This window comes from Eurypyga helias, unplaced genomic scaffold, assembly GCF_000690775.1.
Source record: "Eurypyga helias isolate BGI_N326 unplaced genomic scaffold, ASM69077v1 scaffold20115, whole genome shotgun sequence".
In the NCBI taxonomy this organism is placed as follows: domain Eukaryota; kingdom Metazoa; phylum Chordata; class Aves; order Eurypygiformes; family Eurypygidae; genus Eurypyga; species Eurypyga helias.
The window spans coordinates 40,688-64,274 of NW_010252379.1; the positions used below are offsets into that span (position 1 = coordinate 40,688).

Sequence of the window (23,587 nt, forward strand, 5' to 3'; positions counted from 1 at the left end):
ACAGCCTCACCAGTGGCAAACATGAAAGGCAACTTCATGTTACGCTTCCGCAGATGTTCTGCCCCTTCTTCATCTCTGAAAATAAATCAGATATACAGCATAATACTGCAGTACTAACAGTTAGTGTAATCTTTTTGTCCCCTGGAATTAATATTAAAAAAATGAAGTATTCTATTTGTAGGCATTTTTCAAATTCCTAGCTATTCCAGCTCAACTTCACTGAGTTAAACCAAGAGACAGATTATAAAATAAGGAGCTTATGACTGTAATACCACCTTTACCTATTACATTTGTAATTAAATCTAGATAGCATGCACCATTTTCTGTGCATTACAAACTGAAATGAAAATAAGGGGGCTTTGTTCCATGCCTATTTTCTTGGCATAGCGAGTAAATGAATACTTCAATAACAAAGTATCACTTTTTCTCTGTTTTACAAACTCCTTAGCAAAAATTATTTAACCTGTACAATAATGCTGAATTCCACATTATGCAGAATTTAGTTCAACACCTTAAAACACTGAATTTCTTTGTTATCTGTTTCTTCTATGCAACAGCAGTTGGATTTCTTAGTTTCCGCTAACAGGGATACTGAACTAAAAATATCTTGGATGGAGTAACTTGGTGCTTGTACTGATGCTTTTATTCTTTATATGAAATAAAGATGTTTAACGTATTGCACTTAGAACTATGACGCAGAAGTACTGAAATATCAGAATTTGTTTCAATGTCTGTCAGCAAATTGAAAGAGGTTTTCTTTTTGGAGTTCAGGCTTTAAAGGGGTTTTATTTAAAATTAAAGAATTCCTTTCTGAATATAGAACAGCGCAAAACTTTTCAGCTTTTCAAGTATACTGCTTTATGGAATGATGACTTACGTAAGTGGTCTTTGTGTGGCAATGATGTAATCCGGTCTTCCATTTTTGTAGACAAGACGTGCATTTGCCTGTACCCAAGCCCATCGATTTTCTTTGGTCAGAAGCCTAAATACTGTCATTCCACTCTCACCTGTCTTCATCACTACAGTTAAAGAGTAAGAACACTGTTTACTGCTCAGTGAACAAAAATAGGAAAATCTGGCATGTCTTGAAAGTAATCCTATTTGTAGAGCAATTTTACAAATCTCATGCCCATTTCTATGTGGCACTAGTGAAACAGGATGATCGATCACTAAGATGTCTACTTTAATTTACTGGTAAAAGAAAAGATAAAACTGTTGTAAGATATCCACTACATATTGGATCCACACCCTATATGGAGCTTTATCCATTATTGCTGCAAAACCAGAAACTAATAAATGCTAGAACATGTAAATGACAAAAGCCCAAGTCTCTTAAACCCAAATAGTGACTATTACTTAAGAAATGAGAAAGCACATTAGCTCTGAATCCAATTCTTTCACTGGTTAATGCAGAGGTACTTCAAAATCCATTATTTTTCACTCCCACTATCACTTCACTAGCAGTGCTTGACAAACATACTACATTTTTGTTGTACATCTCTGAAAATGCTGCATTTCTAGACAAAGAAATTAAATTAAAAAAATATTAGGGAAGTTTAAGAACCCTAACCAGAAGTAATCTTTGCTACAAGATTTTTTTTTGTTTTTATCTTAGCATCAGAAATGAAGGGAATGCAGTTTTAAGACAAAGTTTCAAACAAATATTTCAAGCCAAGTTTCATCCCATTCTATTCTGGAAATATTTTCTTTCTTATTCTCTACAAAACAGACAAAACCACTGATAGGCAAAGGTGACTGAGCTATACCTGTAACAGAAAACCTGCTTAATATATGTTGAGAGCTAACCAACTGGGTGTGTGTGTGTATATATAATTGTATATAAGGGGACAAAAAAAAATTCAGTAGAAAAGAAGCACCAAAATATCCTGAAAATGTTTCTGTAACTTCCAAAGACAAATGTTACAGCTAACAAAAAAGTAAAGAAAAAAGTCCTCTAAATAGTCACCTATCAGAAAGCTGACACTGATTTCCTTAGCCTAAAGCATTATACTTCTTCCCTTGAGTTGCCAAGAATCAAACCCAGAAATGTATAGGTCACTAGCATGCTAAATCAGAGATTAATTTCTGTTAAAAATCTTACAGTGATATTAAAAAAATGCTTTATTTAACTTCCTAACAGGAAAACTATCTTTGAAATAGTCCTCTTGCCCAAACAAAGCTGTTGAATAGCAGAAGTTGGCTTGAGCAGAGAAGGAAGTAAGAAGAGCAAGATGTGACAGAAACTGGAATATAGACCCTAAAAGGGTCTAGGTAGGAATATTAAATATTTCTAATGTAAGTTTTTATAAGGAGGGAACAATCACATGAAATGAATACTTCTCTTTTTGTTTGGTTGGGTTTTTTTTTCTTTTAAGAGAGTACTTTTTTCATTACAACTATAATCCATGCTTTGATTTTTCAGCCTTTCTTAGGGAATGAAGCTTACTTCGGACATGATTTTCAGCACAATAAAGCATATCAGCTGCATGAACAAACTGGTATCCTGTTCCTCTCATACACAGCTCTGCTTCAGTGTATCCCAGGACAATCTTTCCTCTGGAAGGTAAAAACAAAAAATTGCAACACTGCTGATGAACCAACTCACATAACGAGTGCCACGCAAGTTAATTACGGCTAGAACATTTCAGAGGTAAATGCTAGCTACATTTTTCTGCAATATCAATTGTATGCCAAAGCATGACAGTTCTAATAAAAAATACAGTTAACAAACCATAAAATTTTTACTAAGTTGCCTTCAGTGACTAGGAGCACATTCACAAGATTATTAGATCATTAAAAAAAGCCCAACAAAAAAGTACGTCTGCAGTTAGCTGTATTCAATTCCATACTTCTGAACATACTCACTTAGAGCACACAGCTCCCATCTGCTGCAATGAAAACCACTGCCTCACCCGATTTCATAGCATTTACCTATAGGTGCTTGCAAGTAGAATTAAGTAGGGCCTTTGCTTTAGTTATCTAAAACTTCTTACCTAAATTAATATTTTTAGAAGTTTAAATTCAAAACAGGACATATCTCAGAACTACATCCCTCTTGCTTTTGAGTAGTTTGGGACCCCTGTGTTTACATTTAAGCCTTCCAAGATATTCCTCAAAGGTGTGGTGGCAACAGAGTCTTGTTTGACCCTGATAGCTAAAATCAGAATACTTAACTAGAGGTCAGGGAGATGAAGAACTTAACAGCCTTTGTGTAAGCGCTATGAGACACATGATAGAATGAAATAGTAAAAAAGAAACTGAAACAGGATTTAGCACAAAGCAATAGAGATCCAAAGGTGGGGGTTAGGGGGGGAAGTGAGGGGCAGGGCAAGGGGTGAAGCAGGAGGGAAAAAGCAGGGACAGGGAACAACATAGCAAAAGCGTAAAACGTGACAAAAGCTGGAAGTTTCGAGTTAAGCATAATGAAAAAAAATTAGAGGAAAGAAAAGCCTGTGTTAACATTTTGTTAATTTTTACTCATCTAAGTTCATTGAACCCAAGAAAAAAACTTTGGTTTCTCAGTAAACAGAATACAGAGTAATTTCACCCTACATTATAGGTTAGCATGGAAATCCGTGTGAGAGATTCCACTGAAAAGGAGTCTGAAAGCTGAAAGGATTATCAGCCAAAAATAGGAAGGAGAAGGAAGGAAGCCAGAGGCTTTTCTTTTGATAAAGAAGCATCTTAATGGGCTTCTTGCCATGTTGATACAGTTGTGTTATGTTGATCTAGTAATGCAGTAGTGTTTCCAGTTTTTATATTGGGAAAAGAATTATTTTGAAATGGGTAAAAATCAGGAGTATAAGAAAGGACTACATTTGTTTATTTTGAAGTCAATAACATTTCTGTTGTATTTTACATCTATCTGAAGAAAATATGCACATAGAAAAAAATGAAACACTTGTTCTGTCAGTTCTAACCCCAAATTTCAACCAGATTTAAACATGAAAATTTTCTTCTTCCCTAATTCATTAATATTCTGCCTTTTGGGGTTTTTTTGTTTGTTGGTTTGGGTTTTTTTTAACGACAAAGTCAGAAAGCAATATGCTTTTTTAAGGAAGTACACTATGACAATCCCATTTATCTTTACTTACTAGCAGGGTGGAAGAGAAAATTCCTAACAGTTCCTAAACAATCATCAGTATTGACTGAAACAGTAGCCAGCTTTGTATTTCAAATACATACTTGAAACCTCTCCCCAGCAAATTATTAGAGTATTAAGCAGAAAAATTTACACCTACTTTGCATCACAGCCAGTAGGTGTGAAATCCAATTTGTGTTTAGTTCTGAAGATGAAGTTTTTGGTTCGTATCTCAAGGATGGATGGTGGCTGCAGGGGAGTAGCTACTGCAAACAGAGCAAGCTGAGGGGACAAAGTAGCACCATCCTTCCCTTTCTTGTTTTGTCCGTGGAGAAACTTTAATCGTCCTTGAAAATTCATAGCCTAAAATGAGGAAAAATAATTGTTATGTGTTGGAGATATTTAAAGTAAGATATTTCTGTTATGATGTAACACACATACCTTTTTTTTTAAAGACCCATCAGATTCAAGCTTTGTAGCACATCAGACACAAAAGGTAGCTAACAAGTACAGAATACTGCTGTTATTCCCCTGAGCATGACACTTCGAGATCTACTAATAAACTCACTGGAAAAACAACTAATGAGAAGGTTGTTCATAAAAACAAACTAGCAAACCCCACAACCCGCTCCCCCCAAATAAAAAAACTACAACCAAAATCAAAGCAAACTAACAAAACCCCCAAAACCCAAACACGTAATAGCAAATCCCAACTGGATCTTCTAATATTCTAATGAACATGGTATTATGCATACATACAATCAACGTAACATTATTTCTCTTGCATTTGTCAGTCATTAGTATGAAGTATACAAACGTGTACAACTGCAAAATACTACATAAAAGAAGTCATTTAGAGGGTGATAAACCCATACTTCTTCAAAAATCAACAGCACTGACAAACAAAAGAATGTATTAAAAAGAGACAGACTTTCCCAAGTAAGGGAAAACTATGGTTCTGTTAGTTATTATGGCTTATTCCATCTCAAGATACCCAACAGAAAATAATCTTCATAATGCTTTTATTTATCCACAAATCACACAGTATTTTACAAAAGCAGATGCTTATTCATATTTCACTGAAGAAACTGAGCCATGAGAATGACAGAACTTGCACCTGGTGGGAACAGTATGTTGAAGGGGACACATTTAGTGTCACTAACTGAAACACACCACTTCAAGTAGCCCAGATACCTATGGAGACTTAACAAATCAAGTAAGTTGCAAGGATAATGCAGATTTCCAACTTACAAGCGTGTGTGGAAGTTTTTATGCAACTCCATACTCACCAGGAATCCAGATGAATTATCCAGGAGGCATCGTAACCTGCAGATGAAATTCCTTTCCATAAAGGAAGAATTCTCTGGAGGAAGTTGGTCTGGGTTATAATAGGTTGCTGGCTGTGAAAAGCCATTATCTCCTACAGGAAGAGATTATTTATAAGGATTATTTTTAGAAGAACACCTAGTGAAGGCTATCCATAACAAATCATCTTCCATCTCATAAACAAAGCATTAGGTTGTGACCTGAGCAAGAACAATGTAAACTGGAAACATCCTCAGAACCTATACTGATTATAACACTGGGTTAGGTATCAGTTCTTCAGACGGATTATGTTTTACAGGCTGTTGTATTTATGGTATAAACTGCATGCACTTTGGTTTTTTTTTTAAGTGGTGCTTTGGTTTGGGTTTTTGTTTGCTTTTTAATTGACTCATGTTTGTCAACGATCTAAAGTCTGAATCAGTTGCAGAGAACAGAGTTCTCAGAAAGCACACACATATTTCTGCAACAGCAGGATCTGCAAAAGGCATAATAATTACAGGAACTGAGTATTCATAAGCTCAGTAAATGGTTTCAACCCATGAAACTCTTACTACCCAGAGAGCCAGGTGAAAGCTACAGGAATAAATAAAAATCAGCATCTTTTTAGGCAGCCACCACAATAAATCAATGTGAGTCCTTTTGCACATTGAAAAAAACAAACTACTAAATAGTGAAAATATTTTGGGGCTGTGTTGATGAAAACACCACAGTTACCTCTCCCAAGGAACCTGGAGCACTTGTGCTTTGTGGGTTTTGTTAATTTGTTTTAAAAAAAATATACTTAAAAACATGATTGACAGCTAGGATAAAATTAGATTCTGCTGCCACTTCAGGACAAGCATGTGCTGCTAAGTGGCATTTAGAAAACAGACTTAAACATTTGGAATATAAAGTAAAAACAGAAGGGGTATCAATAAACTTCTGACAGAATGCATATGTTCTGCATGAGACTACATATGCAGAGATACCAGAGCATGTCTACTCACAGCAAATTTAGCAACATGATAGTGTTTGTAATACATATAAAAACCCCTAAATCGGTTGTTCCCTAGGAATTCATACATACAGAAAATTAATTTTAAAAGTGTAAGATGCTATTTTAGAGTACAAAATACTTTGTTATTTAAAAAATAGTCCATATACTCCAAGTGAACTGCTCACCATGTACAGACAAAAGAAGAATACAGATTTTAAGAAAGAATCCATATTGACCTTCTAGACTTGGGAGATGAAGTCAGGGAAAGCATGCCAATCACACATCACATTTTGTTCTCTGGAATACAATTCTGTCTTTTGGACAGCTGGGAAAACTTACAGATAGACTAGTTGATTTGTAAAATGGTGAATCAAACCAAAAGGAAAACAAATCATGACCAAAAGCCAGTTCAATTTAATCTCCTATTAATTCAAGAGACTGAAGTCAAATGAAATTGCTGATGGCTCAGGAAGACACCTTGCAACCTAACGCCATACAAATCCAATAAGAACGCTGAGACACCCAGCTTTTCAGATAAAACCAGATAAAAGCTTTTTTCCAAAAAGAACTGCTATGCAAGGTCAATTTCTGCTGAGCAAATTTCAAGGTATGGAGAAAAAGGGACCTAGCGGATAGTGTATATGAAAAGGGATAATAAATTACAGCCATTGGAAGAACAATGTATTGGCCAAAGTCACCATTATGAGTCCATCTCACAGGTACAGAAACACAGATACTTCTAGCCCAAGATAGTTACCACCTAACCTTGATATTAGAAAATAACAAATTCCCACACTTGTCAGATGGATGGTTCTCAACAGACATAGGTAAACTTATTGGCTTACTACCTACTGCTGAAGATTTTTTTTTAATTGCCTAATTGGTGGTGATAATTTTCAACACTTCTGAATCATAGAATCATAGAATTATACAATGGTTAGGGTTGGAAGGGACCTTAAAGATCATCTAGTTCCACCCCCCCTGCCATGGGCAGGGACACCTTGCACTAGACCAGGTTGCTCAAAGCCACATCCAGCCTGGCCGTGAAGACAGCCAGGGATGGGGCATCCACAACATCTCTGGGCAACCTGTTCCAGTGCCTCACCACCCTCTCTGTGAAGAATTTCTTCCTGATACCTAATCTAACCCTCCCTGTTTTCAATTTGTACCCGTTACCCCTTGTCCTGTCACTACAGGCTCTTGTAAAAAGTCCTCTCCCAGTACCCTTGTAGGCCCCCTTCAGATACTGGAAAGCTGCAATGAGGTCTCATCATTGCAATGAGGTCTCATCAGAATCAATGCTTCTCTAAGAAGTGCTGAAAAGGGTTAGATGCTCTCTAAAGAAGCAATGATTATGAAATAAAGGGCATCAAAGAAACACTGAAAATCCTGATTTATCTTTCAAAAACTCCAACTCTGACATCCTTGAGAATTCCTGCATATACATTACTTGAGGTCTCCTCAAAATGGTTAACATACCTCATATACCAACATTCATGCTTCACAAGTACTGGCACCAAGGAAGACACTAAAAGATGTTGGGGTTTTTCCAAGTAATCCCACTATTTGTGTTCCTTTTCTATTGCCACAACCTTATTCCTGCAAGACCAACCACTACTGAGAAGATGCTTGCCAGTGATGCTGAAAAAAAATTGGTATCAACAGTTGGCTACTGTCAGAAGAGCTGGCTGAAAGAGCTGCTGGCCACCACTAAGAGCACCGAAGAGTTTAGGGTGCCTTAATGGGCCTCTGTGTGTATCTTCAGTCGATTCTTTCATGAAGATTAATTAGTCTATGGACAATGTCTTGAAGGGGATGTAGGGAAAAAAAAACTCAAAAGGCTCTGATTAAGTCCTCCAACTCAGATAAATCTTGTGGCTGTGGAGTGCCTACCAAGTATAGCTCTATTATCCAATAAGCAGTGCAAGGCTTTCTGCTGGCATCCTTGGCACTGGCAGTCATAATCTTCAGTATTTCTGCCACAGGAGCAACACGGTGTTTTCTTATGGTAAATACAGAGCTGGAATTTGAATGCAGGTAATCTTATCTGGGTTCTCTCCAGTGTCTGTCAACTTCCATGTTAAACAGGCAGTTCCCAAGAGTGAAGAAGGCTTTGGTGGAAGAAGCAACACAGTCTGTAGTGCTTGAGAGGAGGGGAAGAGAATTCAAAACAGGAAGGAAGAGGCTTCAAGCCCAAGTCTCCTACATTTGTGAAAGGAATACTGCTGCACTTTTGCAGGCAGGCAGGAGGCAGAGATGTTTTAGCACCAGGATCTTGGAGAAGTGACTCATTGGACAAAGGCAGAGTCTTACAGAGCATCTGCAATCCCTGGAGCAAAATTACCAGTTAACACTACAGGGGGTAGAACCCATATCCCTCACGCAGTTCACACTGGAGCTCATGGACACCAGTGATGTGCAAAACATGCTGTGAAGTAAGTCCTTTTCTTTCCCTCTGAGCTCACTCATGGTTGTGTAGGAAACCAACTAAAAGATAACCCACACTTGAGGCAGCAAAACAGATATTTAGGACTGAAAAATTAGAATTTTACAAACTTTTCTGGGATCATGACAGGGCTTTGAGGAGTCTCTGGGAAGAACAATAAACAGCTGAGGAGACGAGCGGTCTAGGGCCATACCAGAGTATTGAGTGAGAAGCAACTAGTCCAGGCTAACATGCAGAACTAGTTCCCAGACTCAGGTTGGAATCCGTGCTTGAGCCTGAGAACAACTATAATATCTATAAATAGCTACATCATGCAAACTGAATGTATTAAAAAGGAAATGGATTAAATTAGTAAAAATGGGGAGGATCCTTATGATCATAGCATCATTCTTTGTTATAAAATGTTATAGTAAGCTAGGGACACAAGGTACAAAACCAATTGTTTGTAATCCTGCTCAGCACTGCTGTCATTCAATCAAACCTGGCATCGTACTTTTCAAACACAATCCTTTGTAAATTCATATGCACTTGCTTAAGTGCTACAGAACACCATTTCACTCTGAAGCAAACAGCCACCATATAAAAAAATGGTTTCTGAGTGCCAGCAGCTGTTTACTACACCAAATTGTAACATTAACTAGTTCTGTAGCATATATTCAATAGGATTGTGTAGAGTGATCCATAGATGGCATAACAATGTTGAGCTCTAAACAAAAAACTGAAATACACTGAACTGTGAGCCAAACAAAAAACTTTTGCTGGTTTTATTTCTCTATCAAATCATGGCATATCTGTACTATAAAATATTAAATGGAATGAGTTTTAAATCGTTTCTTTATGAATGATAAACTTATTAAAAATAATATGGAATTTTTCTGGATTAAAAGAAAATATCTATAACCAAGAGTAACTTAGAGCAACATAGAAGTTCACCTACGTATCTAAACAACTGTTGTGCAAAATGAAGCATTACAGTTGTCTCAACAGATTTGTCATTATTATCAGGCAGGCATACACTTCCTATATTACATGTAACTATCTGTACCAACACATCCCTGTTCCAATATAGAAGCAACGTGTTTCTCAATATAGCAGGTCACTTAAGCATCAGTCAATAACATGTGACAATCTGATGCTCTAACAAGCATACTACTTGGTCTTAAAGGCTCATCTCTTTAATCTTTTATGCCTCTTCCTCTTTTACTCCCAAGAGAAGTATTCATCTCTGTAGCAGTCTGTATTTAACAGTGACAGATGTGGAAGAATAAAACTGTTCCATGACCAGGAATGCACTATTCAATATATTAACACTGTACCTAACACATTCTTAGTTCTGAAGTTGATCTATAAGCCTGAAGAGTTTAAAGAAACTGCTGTACCCACTGCTGGCTTTCCTGGGTTAATAAATTTGGTGTTGTGATCTGTAATCAGGAATAGCAGATGTAAGAGAGGAAGCACCTTCTCATTCAAACTGTGATTAAAGACAAACTGTATAATTAAGAGTGAACATACTAAAATCGAACTGCCTTGTTTCTTATGTCACCAAAAGAAACTGTCCACTTTGTACTGCCATTTGCAACATAAACAGGCAGGATTACCTGCTTTGCTATTTATCACAGGACTAAGAAATAGAAAAATAGAGCAGAGCAGGAATTCACCTGAAAGAATCTAAACATTTTAAGATACACACATGGGTTTATAAAACCCCAACTAATCAGACAGGCAAACATATAAGTTGGCTGTGTTCTCACCTTGTACACTTGGTCCAGAATCTGCAGACTGGGCAGGATTTAATGCCCAATGTAGCTGTCGTTGAAACTCAGGTCTGTCTTCTGTATGAATCAATTCAAATACACTCTGGTGTATAATATCAGACTATGTACAAAAAGAAAAAAGGTTGAGAAAGAGAGAATAAGAAATTTATATGACAACATAAGTTGTCTGGTTGACAACACTGCTGTGGATATAGCAAAATGCATTTTGCTCGGGAATAAAAACATACACCTGCATGCACATGGAGAAGCTTCGCAAAACAATTTTTAGAATCAAAGAATTCAGTCGCACCCATGACTGCAAACATGAGAAATAATAATAAAAAATATTACAAGAGAAAAAAAATAACATTTTGTCAAGTATTTCTTTACCTGCTTTTATCTAAGCAAGCCTGGAGCTGTCACGCTTAGGTTTTGTTTAAATAATTTAATTTTACATACAGGTAAATAAAGTACTTGCCAGCTGGTACTTAGACCTGACCGATTCTAGGTGCTACATGAATGCAACAAAAGCCAAAGACCCTGAACCAAACAACTTGAAAACTAAGCCAAGTCGATAACGAACATTGGCTTTGCTTGCCTAAAAGCTTTGTCATTTCTTAAGGACGCATTAAAGTCTATAATTATTAAGCCCTCCTATCACCACAAATTGCATGGTTAGGAATGTGATGTAAACAGCAAAGCTACAACAGCCAGGATCAGTGGTTAACAGAAACTGATGGCAAAAAAGCTGTACAAAATATTCAACAAAAGCCTCAGTCAACTGAGAGGAGTGAAGTTGCCTGCTTTCTGCACAGATTGAAAACCCAACCATTATATAACCAGAAAATATTTAAAAGTAAAATATTGATCTAAAGAAATTAAGATGACCTGGCAAAAGCAGAAGCCTAGCTCAAATTTTGCTTTGATGAATTTCATAATGAGTAAGTATTTTCCAGAATAAATTGCCAGAAATGCTAATTTTTGTAACTTTAATATTTCACTTCCATATCATGCACTTGATTTATTGGCATTACTGTAAGAATTTGATGACCAATTTGTTTTCCAAGCTTTTTCATTCATTCCCCACCATCAAAAGAATCTGTAACCCCAGGAATAATAATATTTTGTTTGGAATATTTTCTCTTACAAAAACATTCTCCAATCTCTTATCAGTTAGCTAAAATTGCAGACCAAGCAGAGTTTCTCCCTATTTTTAGACAGCAACTGAATCTATCATGATCCAGTACCCAAAGATACAAATTGATAACTGTAACTAAGCTTCTACTATTTTAACATAAACTAATCCCAGGAATTCTCTAAGGAAGGCAACATGTGCCCACTAGGCCTTGGTCTTTACTACCTTGGTACCTGGCTTGCAAGCCCAAGGAAGTTAGCCATACGTGATCTGTACCGTAAATTGTAGATAACAAATGCTTGTTTTGAAACAAATAAGTAAATAAAGTAAATACGAGCAAGGGAACACTAAAATTCTAAAAATACTAAAATCACTAAGTTGATACTTAAAGCCTCAAGGCATATGGAGTTAATTTTGTATGAAAGGTTTCTATTAAAATAATTACCTTCCCATTGAATTATGCCTCACTCAGCATCATAAACTGGGTAACACCACAGTATAAATTTCAAACAGCTGTTCCAGGAAAGACTAATTAAGTGTGAAAATTTTCTATCTTGCCTAACTCAACTTTAGAAATCATATTCCTGTTGTGCTTGGACTGAAGTCCAATTTCAGCTATGTAATCTGACAGAAATGTAATATGTTTTCAAAATAATTCAACCCAAAGTACCTGAGATTTTTATTACACAAACTATTAGACCTTAAATCTAAACACTGATGCCCTCTGAAATTAAGCAAAATCTCTGCAAAACAAAAAAGAGGAAAAAATATACTTACCTGTTGGAACCCCAAGTAGTCTTGGATAGTAGAAGAGACATAAAAAACCAGAGCATCGGCTGTAACAACTAGTACAAAACCATTTAATGCCTGAGGAGGAAACACACCAATCTGTCAGCTTCAGAGACAAAATTCCAGATAATTATTGTGGCTGTAAGTCTACCTATGCCCTACTGTCCCAATAAAATGTGAAGCATGCAAAAACATATAATGATTTAACAGCAGAAACAGAAGGATTCTTCTTTGAATCTCTCTACAGCACATGTAGCACAATGAAGAAAACTGCATCTAATGAAAAAAAAATATATTTTGGAAAAATCAGGGGAGAAGCCAAAGCCTCTTGAAGTTTTATTTACTTTTGGTTGCAGATGATGAGGGACAGTAGTATGAACAACTATAGGTTTATCTAATATGAACCACAGTTCACAGTGCTTGTGTGGCTCAAGCCTTCAGTACACCCAGCTGCCCGCAGCACGAACAGGCGCCATGTCACAAACCCATTCCCAAAATCTGTTCTATTCATAGTGCAGACAGGCCTAAGTGGACAGGAAATCAAGTGATCAAGATTCCCTATATAGTACAAGAAAACATTTTATAGCTTACTTAAAATAGAAAACCTCTGCACAAGCGGACTCTTGCAAGTAAACAATGTTTGTGAAGAGATTTCCCCCCCGTCATGAAGCAGCAGACTATGCGTCTCCTTATTCGAAGTCACGCAAAGGGCATTTATCTGAACTCCCAATCAATAGAGTTCATGGCAATTGTTGTGATAGCAAACAGTACATTTGTGACTTGGCAGCTCATCTGAAAGGTGCTGATTTACTTGTATGGATTTCAGTCAAGATTTAACAAAAGGCTGTCTCGAGGGACTGGATTAAGTACATTGTGCCACTTAATTTCCTTAGCTACATCCAAAGTCAAATTTGGCCAGTATACTCAAAACACATTTTTTAAGTCACTTTATTATGCAAAATTATTCTAACTAACAGAAAATGTAAAGTAAGTGAAGGATATGCTATATCTTACTGTAACAACATGATATATTCTTATTATGAAAAAGCATAATTCTTCCACAAACAATAACTCCCATAGCACCAAACTATGGTAACCACCACAGTTGATTTTCCTTATTTTGCAGATGTATGGTTTTACTATTTATTGTTCTTTTACTAATACAGTCTAATTAAGTCAAGGTTAAAGATTTCTGAAATCAAATACCATAGCCAACCCAAGAAATCTTGAGTGATTTTACATAAAATCCTTAGGTTTGAACGCCCACAATGGCAGGTGCTTGTGTCCTCTAGTGACCTATTCTGCAGAGCATTTCATCTCAAGTGGTTGATACAAAAATTCTGCAAGCTGCACAGTATCTAATTCTGGCCAACATGTTAAAGTTGGTTCTTCTGCTCTGTTTCATACAAAGCCATGTACAGCTCCAGTTCCTGGAATTCAATCACATTTTACAGTGGCTCTGGTGCACAGCTCATCTTGAAACAGGATTGTTACTGCAGAAATCAGATGCCTTCTGTAAGTCAAAAGTTCCATAAAACGCAAGTTGCTTGCACAAAAATCTAATGCAACAAATTACTGGAAGTTCCTTCAAACATGCAGGTATTGAGGATATACCAATAAACAGGAGATTGGTTACGACAGAGTTTTTGGCAAAATGAAATCTTAAAATAATTATTGTTAAAGGCATAATGAAATTTCTCAGTGAATTTACTATTCTGGAATATTGGAAATAATATTTGTGCTTCTATAAAAATACTCTTAATAGTCCTAATACAAAGGCAATTACAAAACTGTTCATTACTGGTGAGAATAAAGATGTCTTAAAAATTCCTTAGAGGTTGTCATTGGACTGACTTACAGTTTGTATCATTAACTTGCTTAGACTGTACTAGATTATATATCTAAAATAAGACTTTGAAGTTATTTAAACTATTTCAAAGGAGACGTAGCTTAATTTTAAGGAAGGCACATCTATGTATTTCACCTATACTTCCACAATATATTGAATTGGTAAGATAGTTTCTATGTTGGAATTGAAAGACACAATTTTCTCTTTGCTAAAAACAAGAAAAAACATCTGATGAACAAATAAAACCAAATACAAACAATATGGTATATATTCATACCACATTTGCAAAAAATGAAATAACATTAATAAATAGAGAATAAAAAGGAAATGTTCATCATCAGTTATGATTTGTGGACACCTGTGTGACATAAAAGACTACATAATTTAAAAAAAACCCCACATTATTTTTCATTAATATTTTCCAGTAGTTCACATTGCTAAGAGTTATTGAAAGTATTTCAAAATTTGTGCTGAACCTATACTATAAGCTCTAAGTTCTTTCAAGCCACTGAAAAGGCAAGACATTTCAGCAACCATTTTTAATGAGAAATTGGATTTTTTAAGACGATTAGTCACCAAATTCACAGTAAATGAATAATCTATCTGACCTTTATGAAGATTGTTTCTTTATATTAATATTTTTATTAACAACAGATGCAAAGAGATGGAAAAAAAACTTCTAAGAAATGACTCAGAGTTAAGAGGACCCTGTAGTCTCACACCTGCTCTTCAAAGTCACTACTACCACCAGAGAAAAGTACAAGAGCTGTACAGTATTAACCTAAAGAAAAGAAAGAAATAATTTGACAATATAAAAACTTCCTTTTGCAATCTCATCAGTGAATAACTGGTATGTTAAATACAATACAATCATTTTTTTAAATGTAAATCTTTGTATTGTACATCCACTGTAAAACATACCTGCAGTAAGAGTTCTCCTTCCAGGATCTGCATCCCTTCTCCACGTTTTTCTGTTCTACAGTTTTCCTGAATGCCATTTCTTTCTGATCTTGTAGAATTAGATGATTTTAATGCAACTGGAAGGAAGAAAAAAGTGAACTTTGAAAGGCTCACTAGAGATTTATGTGATGTTGTCCTATTTTGTGTAAGAAAAAAGTTATGTTTTAAAAATGCTTATACTCAATCTAGGGAAAGTTTTTTGCTTCCATGTCAGACTTTCTCCTTACCTACAGAGATAACCCCCAGATTTGTCATCCACCTCCTTTCTAAACTATACTACTTTCACAACAGAACCAGTATTATTGAAATCAACCCAAATCTCATTATTTTATTTCTTGTTTTTCTTCTTCTTCTCTTTAAGGCTCACTTTTAGTTTGTCACTCTTGTTAACAAAGAACATTTTTATCTTCATGCAACAACCTCCTATAACCTGATAACACCTCTGCTTTCAGGTATGACAACACTTACACTTAGGCCATCTAGTTTCAGACATTAAACTATGGTACTTCAGATATAAGCCTGCTCTAGACCTAAAGCTCCCTTCAGAGAAAGGAGGGAAAGACACAGGAACCCGAAATGCATGTTACACATTAAAGAAAAAGTAAAGAAAGCTATTTCAAACAAAAAGACATTTTTTTTTCTGCTCTAGTTAAATTTTAACCATATAAACAATTAAGCACACTTTCTAATTTCAGATAAAATACTGTAACAATGAATCACCATTATTCAAGTCACAAATACATCCAATTGAAAGAAAAAATTTACTCAATGAATAAGGGATGAAGGATCAGGCCAAATTGCTACAAAGTACCTGAAAGACACGTATCTCACATCTCTGCATTGTGTCTTCTAATAAAGACGATGCTGTCAAGTAAAACTAGATACTCAAAAATTGTCCATAACTCAGGATTTATCTACTTTCCATATAATTCTAAAAAGGAAAAAAAAAGTCTCCAAATCTGAAATTAATCTGAGTGGGTCTGCAGTGTCTAAACAGCTTTAAATTACTGGAGTAATTGTACCTTAAACCTTTAACATAAACATCACTCCCACCGTCCCAACCCCAAAACTTCTAAACAGCAAAGCAAGGGGAATTTATAAAAGAAACTGCACTTCGGTAAAACACCAATAGTTTCTCTCGTAACAATGAGATATTCACATTAAATTCCAAATGATTTTTTACCTGCTAAAAACCTTCATTTTTTCAGCTGCTCAGAACTTTAGTCAAGAATCCTAAAGAACAACTGTTCACTCACTTTTTAACTAAGTTAAATGATATTTTACACTAAGTAGATTAACTGAAAGATAAATTATGCCTTTCAGATTTTTTCCAGCTATCACTGCAGCTAACAATTTTTCAGCCAGCCAGTTTTCATTAAAATATCCCTCAAAGGCACCGCAGAGGAAAAATGTGTTCTAGAAAGACATTAACTTATTAATCAGTCAGGAATTTATCTAAGGGTTTGCTTTGAAATTAAAACCTTAATGCTCTTTTTCCTACCAGATAGTCAAAAAGTCCTGTAACAGGCCACACAGAATTGAAACTGCAAATTAACTTTAAATTCAAGTGAGTGGAAGTTGTAGCAGTATTTTTTTTTTCCTAAGCATTATTTCAAAAGGATATCTAGAACATTAACTAAAACCCCCTGAAGTCCTCTGGCAGCAGAATAAAACTTATTCTACTTTTCAATTGTATTATATGATTATTGAGAAAACCCACATACAGCTTTGGAAGTTTTAAGTAAATATACCTAATCACACGCTGTTCTGAAAAATGCCATATATAATTTTGTACAGGTTTTTTTGTCTTTTATAATATACAAATAATAAATGAATGGAAGGAATTCCAGTGAATTCCTAGTGAATGGTGTTCTGCTCTACATCTATCAAGTAACAGAGCTCTAGAGCTCAAACACAGGTACCTTTTAGGTTGGAAAAGACCTTTAAGATCATCAAGTCCAACCATTAACCCAACTGCTAAGTCCACAACTAAACCATGTCCTTAAATGCCTCATTCACACATCTTTTAAATATGTCTGGGGATGGTGACTGAACCACCTCCCTCGGCAGCCCCTCCCTATGCCTAACAACACTAGGCTGAAATGGAACCTATACCTTTTGCAGAAATCATAACATAGATGAAATCAAGATGTTGTAAACTGAGAGAGATTTAAAATTGCTGACAATCTGGAGCAAAAAAAGAAAAAAAAAAAAGGAAGATGCAGTGGAAATTACAGCCGTATACATCATAGGGTGTGTACAACTCCTGAAAAAAAAAAACTAACCCCAAGTTTACTTTGTTCCAACACATAAATCACAGGCCTGATAGTGCCTGCTACAACCCACCCTGTCATTGGAGTTTCTCCCTCAACACCCGTAGGCAGGGTGAAGAGACTGCACTACAGGGGACTTCATGTTCTGAGACTTTGGAGATGCGTCACTAAGTGACAGCTCTAAAACACCCACACACTTTTAAAGACAATGTTGGGAAAAGATTAATTGTTCCATCTGTAGAAAGGAAAATTTTTATCATCCTTCTTCTCTACTAATAAAGGGACATCAAAACTGAAGTACAGATGTTACTATACAAGATGGATGTGGTCTTCCCTTGATTTCATAAAAACTAAATTGCATTTATTAAATAACACCCAGATTTTGGTTAGCTGGTACTAGAAAAGGCCGATTTCACAAAAAGCAAAGTCAAATTGGCTAGAAGCACATAAAAATCACAACAACAGAATTGGTTTGTTGTTAGGTGGAAGTGAGAAAAATATAAATAATAACGTAGAAAGAAAAAAAAAACCCAACAGGAAAGATGACCAAATAGTTCTACTTAATACTTCTGAGAACAAGTGAGAAAGTCACATTTCACAATAAAAGTACTTTTAGTCCAGAACTTAACAGAAGTGACTGAATATGGGTATTTTAGATCAAAAAGACATGATAAATTTCAGTCAAGATTTTAAAAAGAGCTTGCTGAATTTCCTACTGGGGAGACAGGGCAAAGGACTAGATGACAAAGAATTTTGAAAAATGATTTTTTTTTAATACTATCTTTTAAAAATATATTTATTATTTAATCTAAGTGTAAACTTTTATTAAATAAAGTATAAATGTAACTTACAACATTTATAATGTTAATATAATTAAGGTATGGTAATTACCAGCCCTCTGTGTTTAAATTTTTGTATCAATGCTCTTCAAGCAAACATTAAAAAATCTGCTACCAATATTTTAGGCTGACTCAAATACACTAAGAGTCACAGAGACAAGATGGGTCTCTGACACTGAGCAGGCCCAGCTACCTGTGTGCACACTGGCAACATGGGGTTCAGCACAGTCAAACTGAAGGCTTCCAGATCCAACAACAACTGGCCTTACAGTATGTGTGGGCCATTTTGCAAAGCAGTAATTCTGGGAAGACTTAGTCACAAAGCACAATGCTGTGGACTCAGAAATACCAGCTAGAAATATAGTAACCAGTGATAATAAGGAGAACTAAAGCTACAAAGGGTAACCCACCCAAACATGATATTAAAGTCCACATCATCTAGTTCAAAATCAGCCATGTAATCTACTACTTCTTATAGTCTATGTTACTCATGTAGTCAAGACAAAATAATCCCAATAGTTCATTACTTTATAATCTTTGAATCCCTGAATTAAGTGCAACACGTCACCCTATCCCCTTTTAATTTTCAGCCACAGGAAATTAAAACATGAATACTCCCATAGAGTAAATAGAAAAAAAAAATCTCTTTACATACTTCAAAAGACTTTAAAGACACAAATTACTTCTCAATTTCCCATGGAAAAAAAAAAAAGCGCAAGTAAATTTAAAAAAAAAGTACAGTTTTTAATACCTGTAAAGGAAAAGAAAGGATTTTCTGCCACACAGTTTTAGCAAGAGGGCTAGATTGTAAGCATATACTTTCCAAAGTAGGTTAATGATTGTTACTTAATCCTATGTCCAGCAACAAACATCATTTCCATTGCTTGGACTTTCCTGATTTGAAGTAAAAGCTAAATCCCAAAGACAACAAAACTAGAGAGTGATCTTTAATAGGTTTTCTAGATACAGAACATTACAGTTACTGGCACATTTGTTTTACAACTGTGAAATGCTTTAGCACCCAAACCAGCAATTGTAAAAGATAGTTTTACATTATATCTACAAAGACAAATTAAATAACAGTAACATTGGTGTTTACCAGTTCCTTATCTGTGGTTCTGTTACATTCAGGTAATGAGAGATTTGTAGAGAGATGTAGTGTATACTTTTTAGATTAACAATATATTTGGAAAAATAAATCTGACATACAACTACTACTGCAGGTCTGGGAACAGAATTCAAGGAACTGAGTTACAACTACTGCCAAAAGCCATCTTTCATTTTAAACCCATGTAAGTATTCATTAAAAAATGATTTTCAATGCCTAAGGAGAGCAGGTTTTAAGCAGTCTTCCTTCTTTCCAGAGAATAACATTCAGTATGAGAAAGTGCTTTGGGATATATCCTAAAATGCATGAGTTACAAACAGCATGCTGAATCAACTGCTAGTACACAATAGATAAATTTCATGAACTATTCGCTGAGATACTCAGAAATTATTTTTCTTTATGATGCAGAAAATCAGTATGCTTTGCAGCTGCTGAAGTTGTAGGAATAACACCAGATTTAGGTTCTAACTGGCCTTTAAAAATATATTTCCCTCAATATTAGACTTACTGCTTTTACTTCTTAGGGAAGAAAATTCTCAGATTCTTCCACTCTTCAAACCAGGTCCCTGAACCAAGACACCCTTAACATCAACTGTGATTACTCAGTGGATCTAGTTGGAAAAAAACCCTCCAAGTCCTTCCCTCACTAGCTGTGAGCAGCAATCAAAAAATTAACAGATTTTATGTAATGCAATAATCTTAACTCCTAACAACAGAAGTATTGCAAACAATATGAGGAAAATTATTAAAAAAAAAAAAAGTCTATCCACCATCTCACTTAATACCATGCTGTCCTCCAAGAGAGGCCCTAGACCAGGATGAAAAAGGCCTCTCACCTTCACACACTTGATTCTCTAGGGTTTCTATTTGGTAGATATGCTCCCCCCAGCTGCAACCCACAACTTCTGGTGTCCTCTTCCTTCCGGGCTGTTCTGTTCTCAGCAAGAATTTTTGCCATCATTTCCTCACTTGAGAGCGCGCTGCTTTAACATCCCATCTCCACTATTTCATCCAGTTCAGTCTGCAAAATCGATGACCATGCAGCCTCCTGTAGCTACCAGAGCACCTTCAGCAGATTCCTCACTCTGTTTTCCAGAAGTTACAAAAGCAGAGAATTGCAAAATTGTCACAGAGCAAATACACTCTACTGACACAGAGAAGAGGGCACTACCTGTACTAATTGTTGCAAAGTTAATAAAGTTACTGGAGATGCAGAGAATTCAGCATAAGGTGTATGTCAGCAACTATCTGGCCAATTTTCTGATGGGCATTCATACAGAAGCCTGATTTAACACACAAATACTTGTTTACTTTACTATTACTTTAAGAAAATAATATTGGCAGTTGAACTTCGTAAAGTGATACAGAAAGGCATTCAAAATTTATTTCAGTTCACTTTGCCATGAAATAAGTGACACACCTACAATATTTAGACAAATATTTAAAAGGAACATGAGTAACAATGAAACCCAATAAAAATGCTTTTAACCTGCATGTGACTACTGTCTTACACAATATTGTCTGCCCATAGAACAAGAGATGAGCATCCCTAGTAGTGTATATCAGAACATTGGCAATACTCAACTGAGCCAAACCAAGTTCTATTGTACTGTTTTCCTCCAATTTACAAACTACCTAACTTGAAAAAAGTACATTTTTGCAAAATGTCAGAAAGAACAAAATACACAAGAAAAAATAAATAAAGGAGGGGTTTTTTTCTGTGTGGAGTAAATAAAGAGGTTTTTTCTAACATAAATGATGAAAATATACCACATTTGCCGGTGCTCGGCTGTGCAGGCTGGAAAGATTATTCTCAACTGAAACCTGAGCATTCCCACACCAAATATCTCTTATTATTATTAAAGGAATGAAGAAATGTATTATTAAACAGACTTTCCATCTCAAAATTTGCCTGAAACAGCCACATGTTACAGGAGTGCTGAATACAAACTGATTCAGTGAATGCTGCATGAAAAGCTTCACGGAAACCATACCAAGATACTCTGCAGTTAGAACCTTTTCTCTTTCCTATGTTTTCTTTCTCAAAGAAAAGCATAGCAGTAAGTTTTTGAGGAGCCAGGGTAGCTAACTGCAGAGAGATGTAGAGAAGGAATATCAGGATGCCAAATTTTAACTGGGACTTTTAAAATCACATTGAGATGCAACAAATGACTTAAATCAGGCTGGAGAGCGTTTTTACCTTTAGGTGAATGATCTGTTCAAGACTAAAACTGTATTGAAGTAACACTAATATCACAAGTATATCATTAGCACATCAGTCAAGCAGTCCTGGAATTTAACCTTAAAGAGCTTCCCAGAACTGCTTTGTATCAAATTTTGGCACAGTTCCCACAGTTTGGCCAAACAGGTCAAAGTTTGCAGTCAGGGCCAATTTAGACTCTTTCATAACCTTTTCAGCAGAATTATAAATTCAACTAGTCTGTTCTAGGTTGGTTTAAACAACAACAGTTCTCATGAGGGCGGTGGTCTTACTTCAGCAACAAATGCTAACCTCCAACATGAAGTTCACCAGCCAAAACAAGACAAGAGGGCACTACTGTGAAAACTTAAGTTTAATATTAAACTCTTGCTTATATCATTAACATACTCTAAACACTCTATACTGGCAAATGATCTATTTTAAGTGGGAGAAAATAGTACATATATCCATGTATCTGTATGCAACCTTAGCTATCTCCATTACTTAAGATTTTATGAAACATTTTGCACCTTTTATCTCTGAGATTGTAAAGGGAAAACTGTTTATGAAAGTTATTAAATAACAAAGAAAAAATATGATTTTTTTTAGAAAGTTAAAACATGCATTGACTGAAAATTTTGTAAATAGCTACATTTCTACTGGCTACCATAAACTATAGACTTCATTAATAAATCTTACTAAGGACTGCTCTGTACTTAGACATACAACAGAAAATAAATATAATTCATAATTACCATAACTATCCCTAAAACTTAAGTTGTTACATAAAGAGGTAAGATAGACTTCTGTGTAAGTTACATGTACAAGTAAAACATGTTACATATGGACAAAAAAAACCCATAGAATAGTTTGGGTTGGAAGGGACCTTAAGGATCATCTAGTTCCAACCCCCCTGCCATGGGCAGGGACAACTTCAACTAGAACAGGGTGCTCAAAGAGGCCTTGAAGACAGCCATGGATAGGGCATACACAGCTTCTCTGGGCAACCTGTTCCAGTGCTTCACCACCCCCTCTGGGAAGAACTTCCTGATATCTAATCTAAATCTCCCCGCTTGTAATTTAAACCTGTTACCCCTTTTCCTGTCAACTACAGACCCTTGGAAAAAGTTCCCCCCTCCCAGCTTCCTTGTAGGCCCCTTCAGGCACTGAAAGGTGCTATAAGGTCTCCCCGGAGCCTTCTCTTCTCCAGGCTGATAAAAGAGTTTTCATGGTATTTTCATCATATTTTGCATACTTAATACAAATCTCTAGAAAACAAGAATTTCCAGGTGTGCATCTTGTGTACAATGCAGATTTTGTTCCAGTGACTCAAACCAGAGTCCCTCAGTTCCACAGACTTGCACTGACCATGATGCAAGTTCTGTGTGTGTACGCTCCTCAATTTTCAGTCATCCAGTACTTTCTAGTTCAACCCAAATTCAAACCAAGTAAAATGCAAACTCATCAGCTATACAGTCAGACATGGCAGAGGGAGCACAAGTCTAGCCAGTTGTGAGGATGTTCAAGTACACAAGAAATTTTCTTAAAGGGAAGAAGAAATGTAGGATTTTCCCCCAAATGTCTAGCCTAGAGAGAAAACAGAAAATTTTCATCTCTAAAAATGGATGATCCTGAGGGTTAAAAATACCTTAATACAAAAGGTTTCAATAGAAACTATTAGCAACCTTTAGGGGTGTCCACCAAAGTGACAAGCAAACAAATACAACTTTATTGTAGACTAAAGAGAAATATTTATACTCCTGGTTTAATCAAGATAAAGAACTTCCAATATTATGGTTCTATTAAGGTCCTTGAACGTTTCACAGACCATGGATGAAAACAGATTTACAA

General features: G+C 35.8%; 1 protein-coding gene across 1 annotated transcript in view; it reads right to left on the reverse strand.

Moving 5' to 3' along the window:
• LOC104510199 (aryl hydrocarbon receptor-like) overlaps nt 1-15,388 on the reverse strand; it is a 21,823-nt gene extending 6,435 nt beyond the window's left edge. The window contains 8 exon segments of the mRNA XM_010152369.1: nt 1-75; nt 878-1,019; nt 2,447-2,556; nt 4,242-4,444; nt 5,371-5,501; nt 10,581-10,704; nt 12,496-12,585; nt 15,278-15,388. The exon segment at nt 1-75 is cut by the window's left edge and continues 34 nt beyond it. Coding sequence (XP_010150671.1) covers nt 1-75; nt 878-1,019; nt 2,447-2,556; nt 4,242-4,444; nt 5,371-5,501; nt 10,581-10,704; nt 12,496-12,585; nt 15,278-15,310 — 908 coding nt within the window. The 5' untranslated portion in view covers nt 15,311-15,388.
• Nucleotides 15,389-23,587: the final 8,199 nt, after the last annotated feature.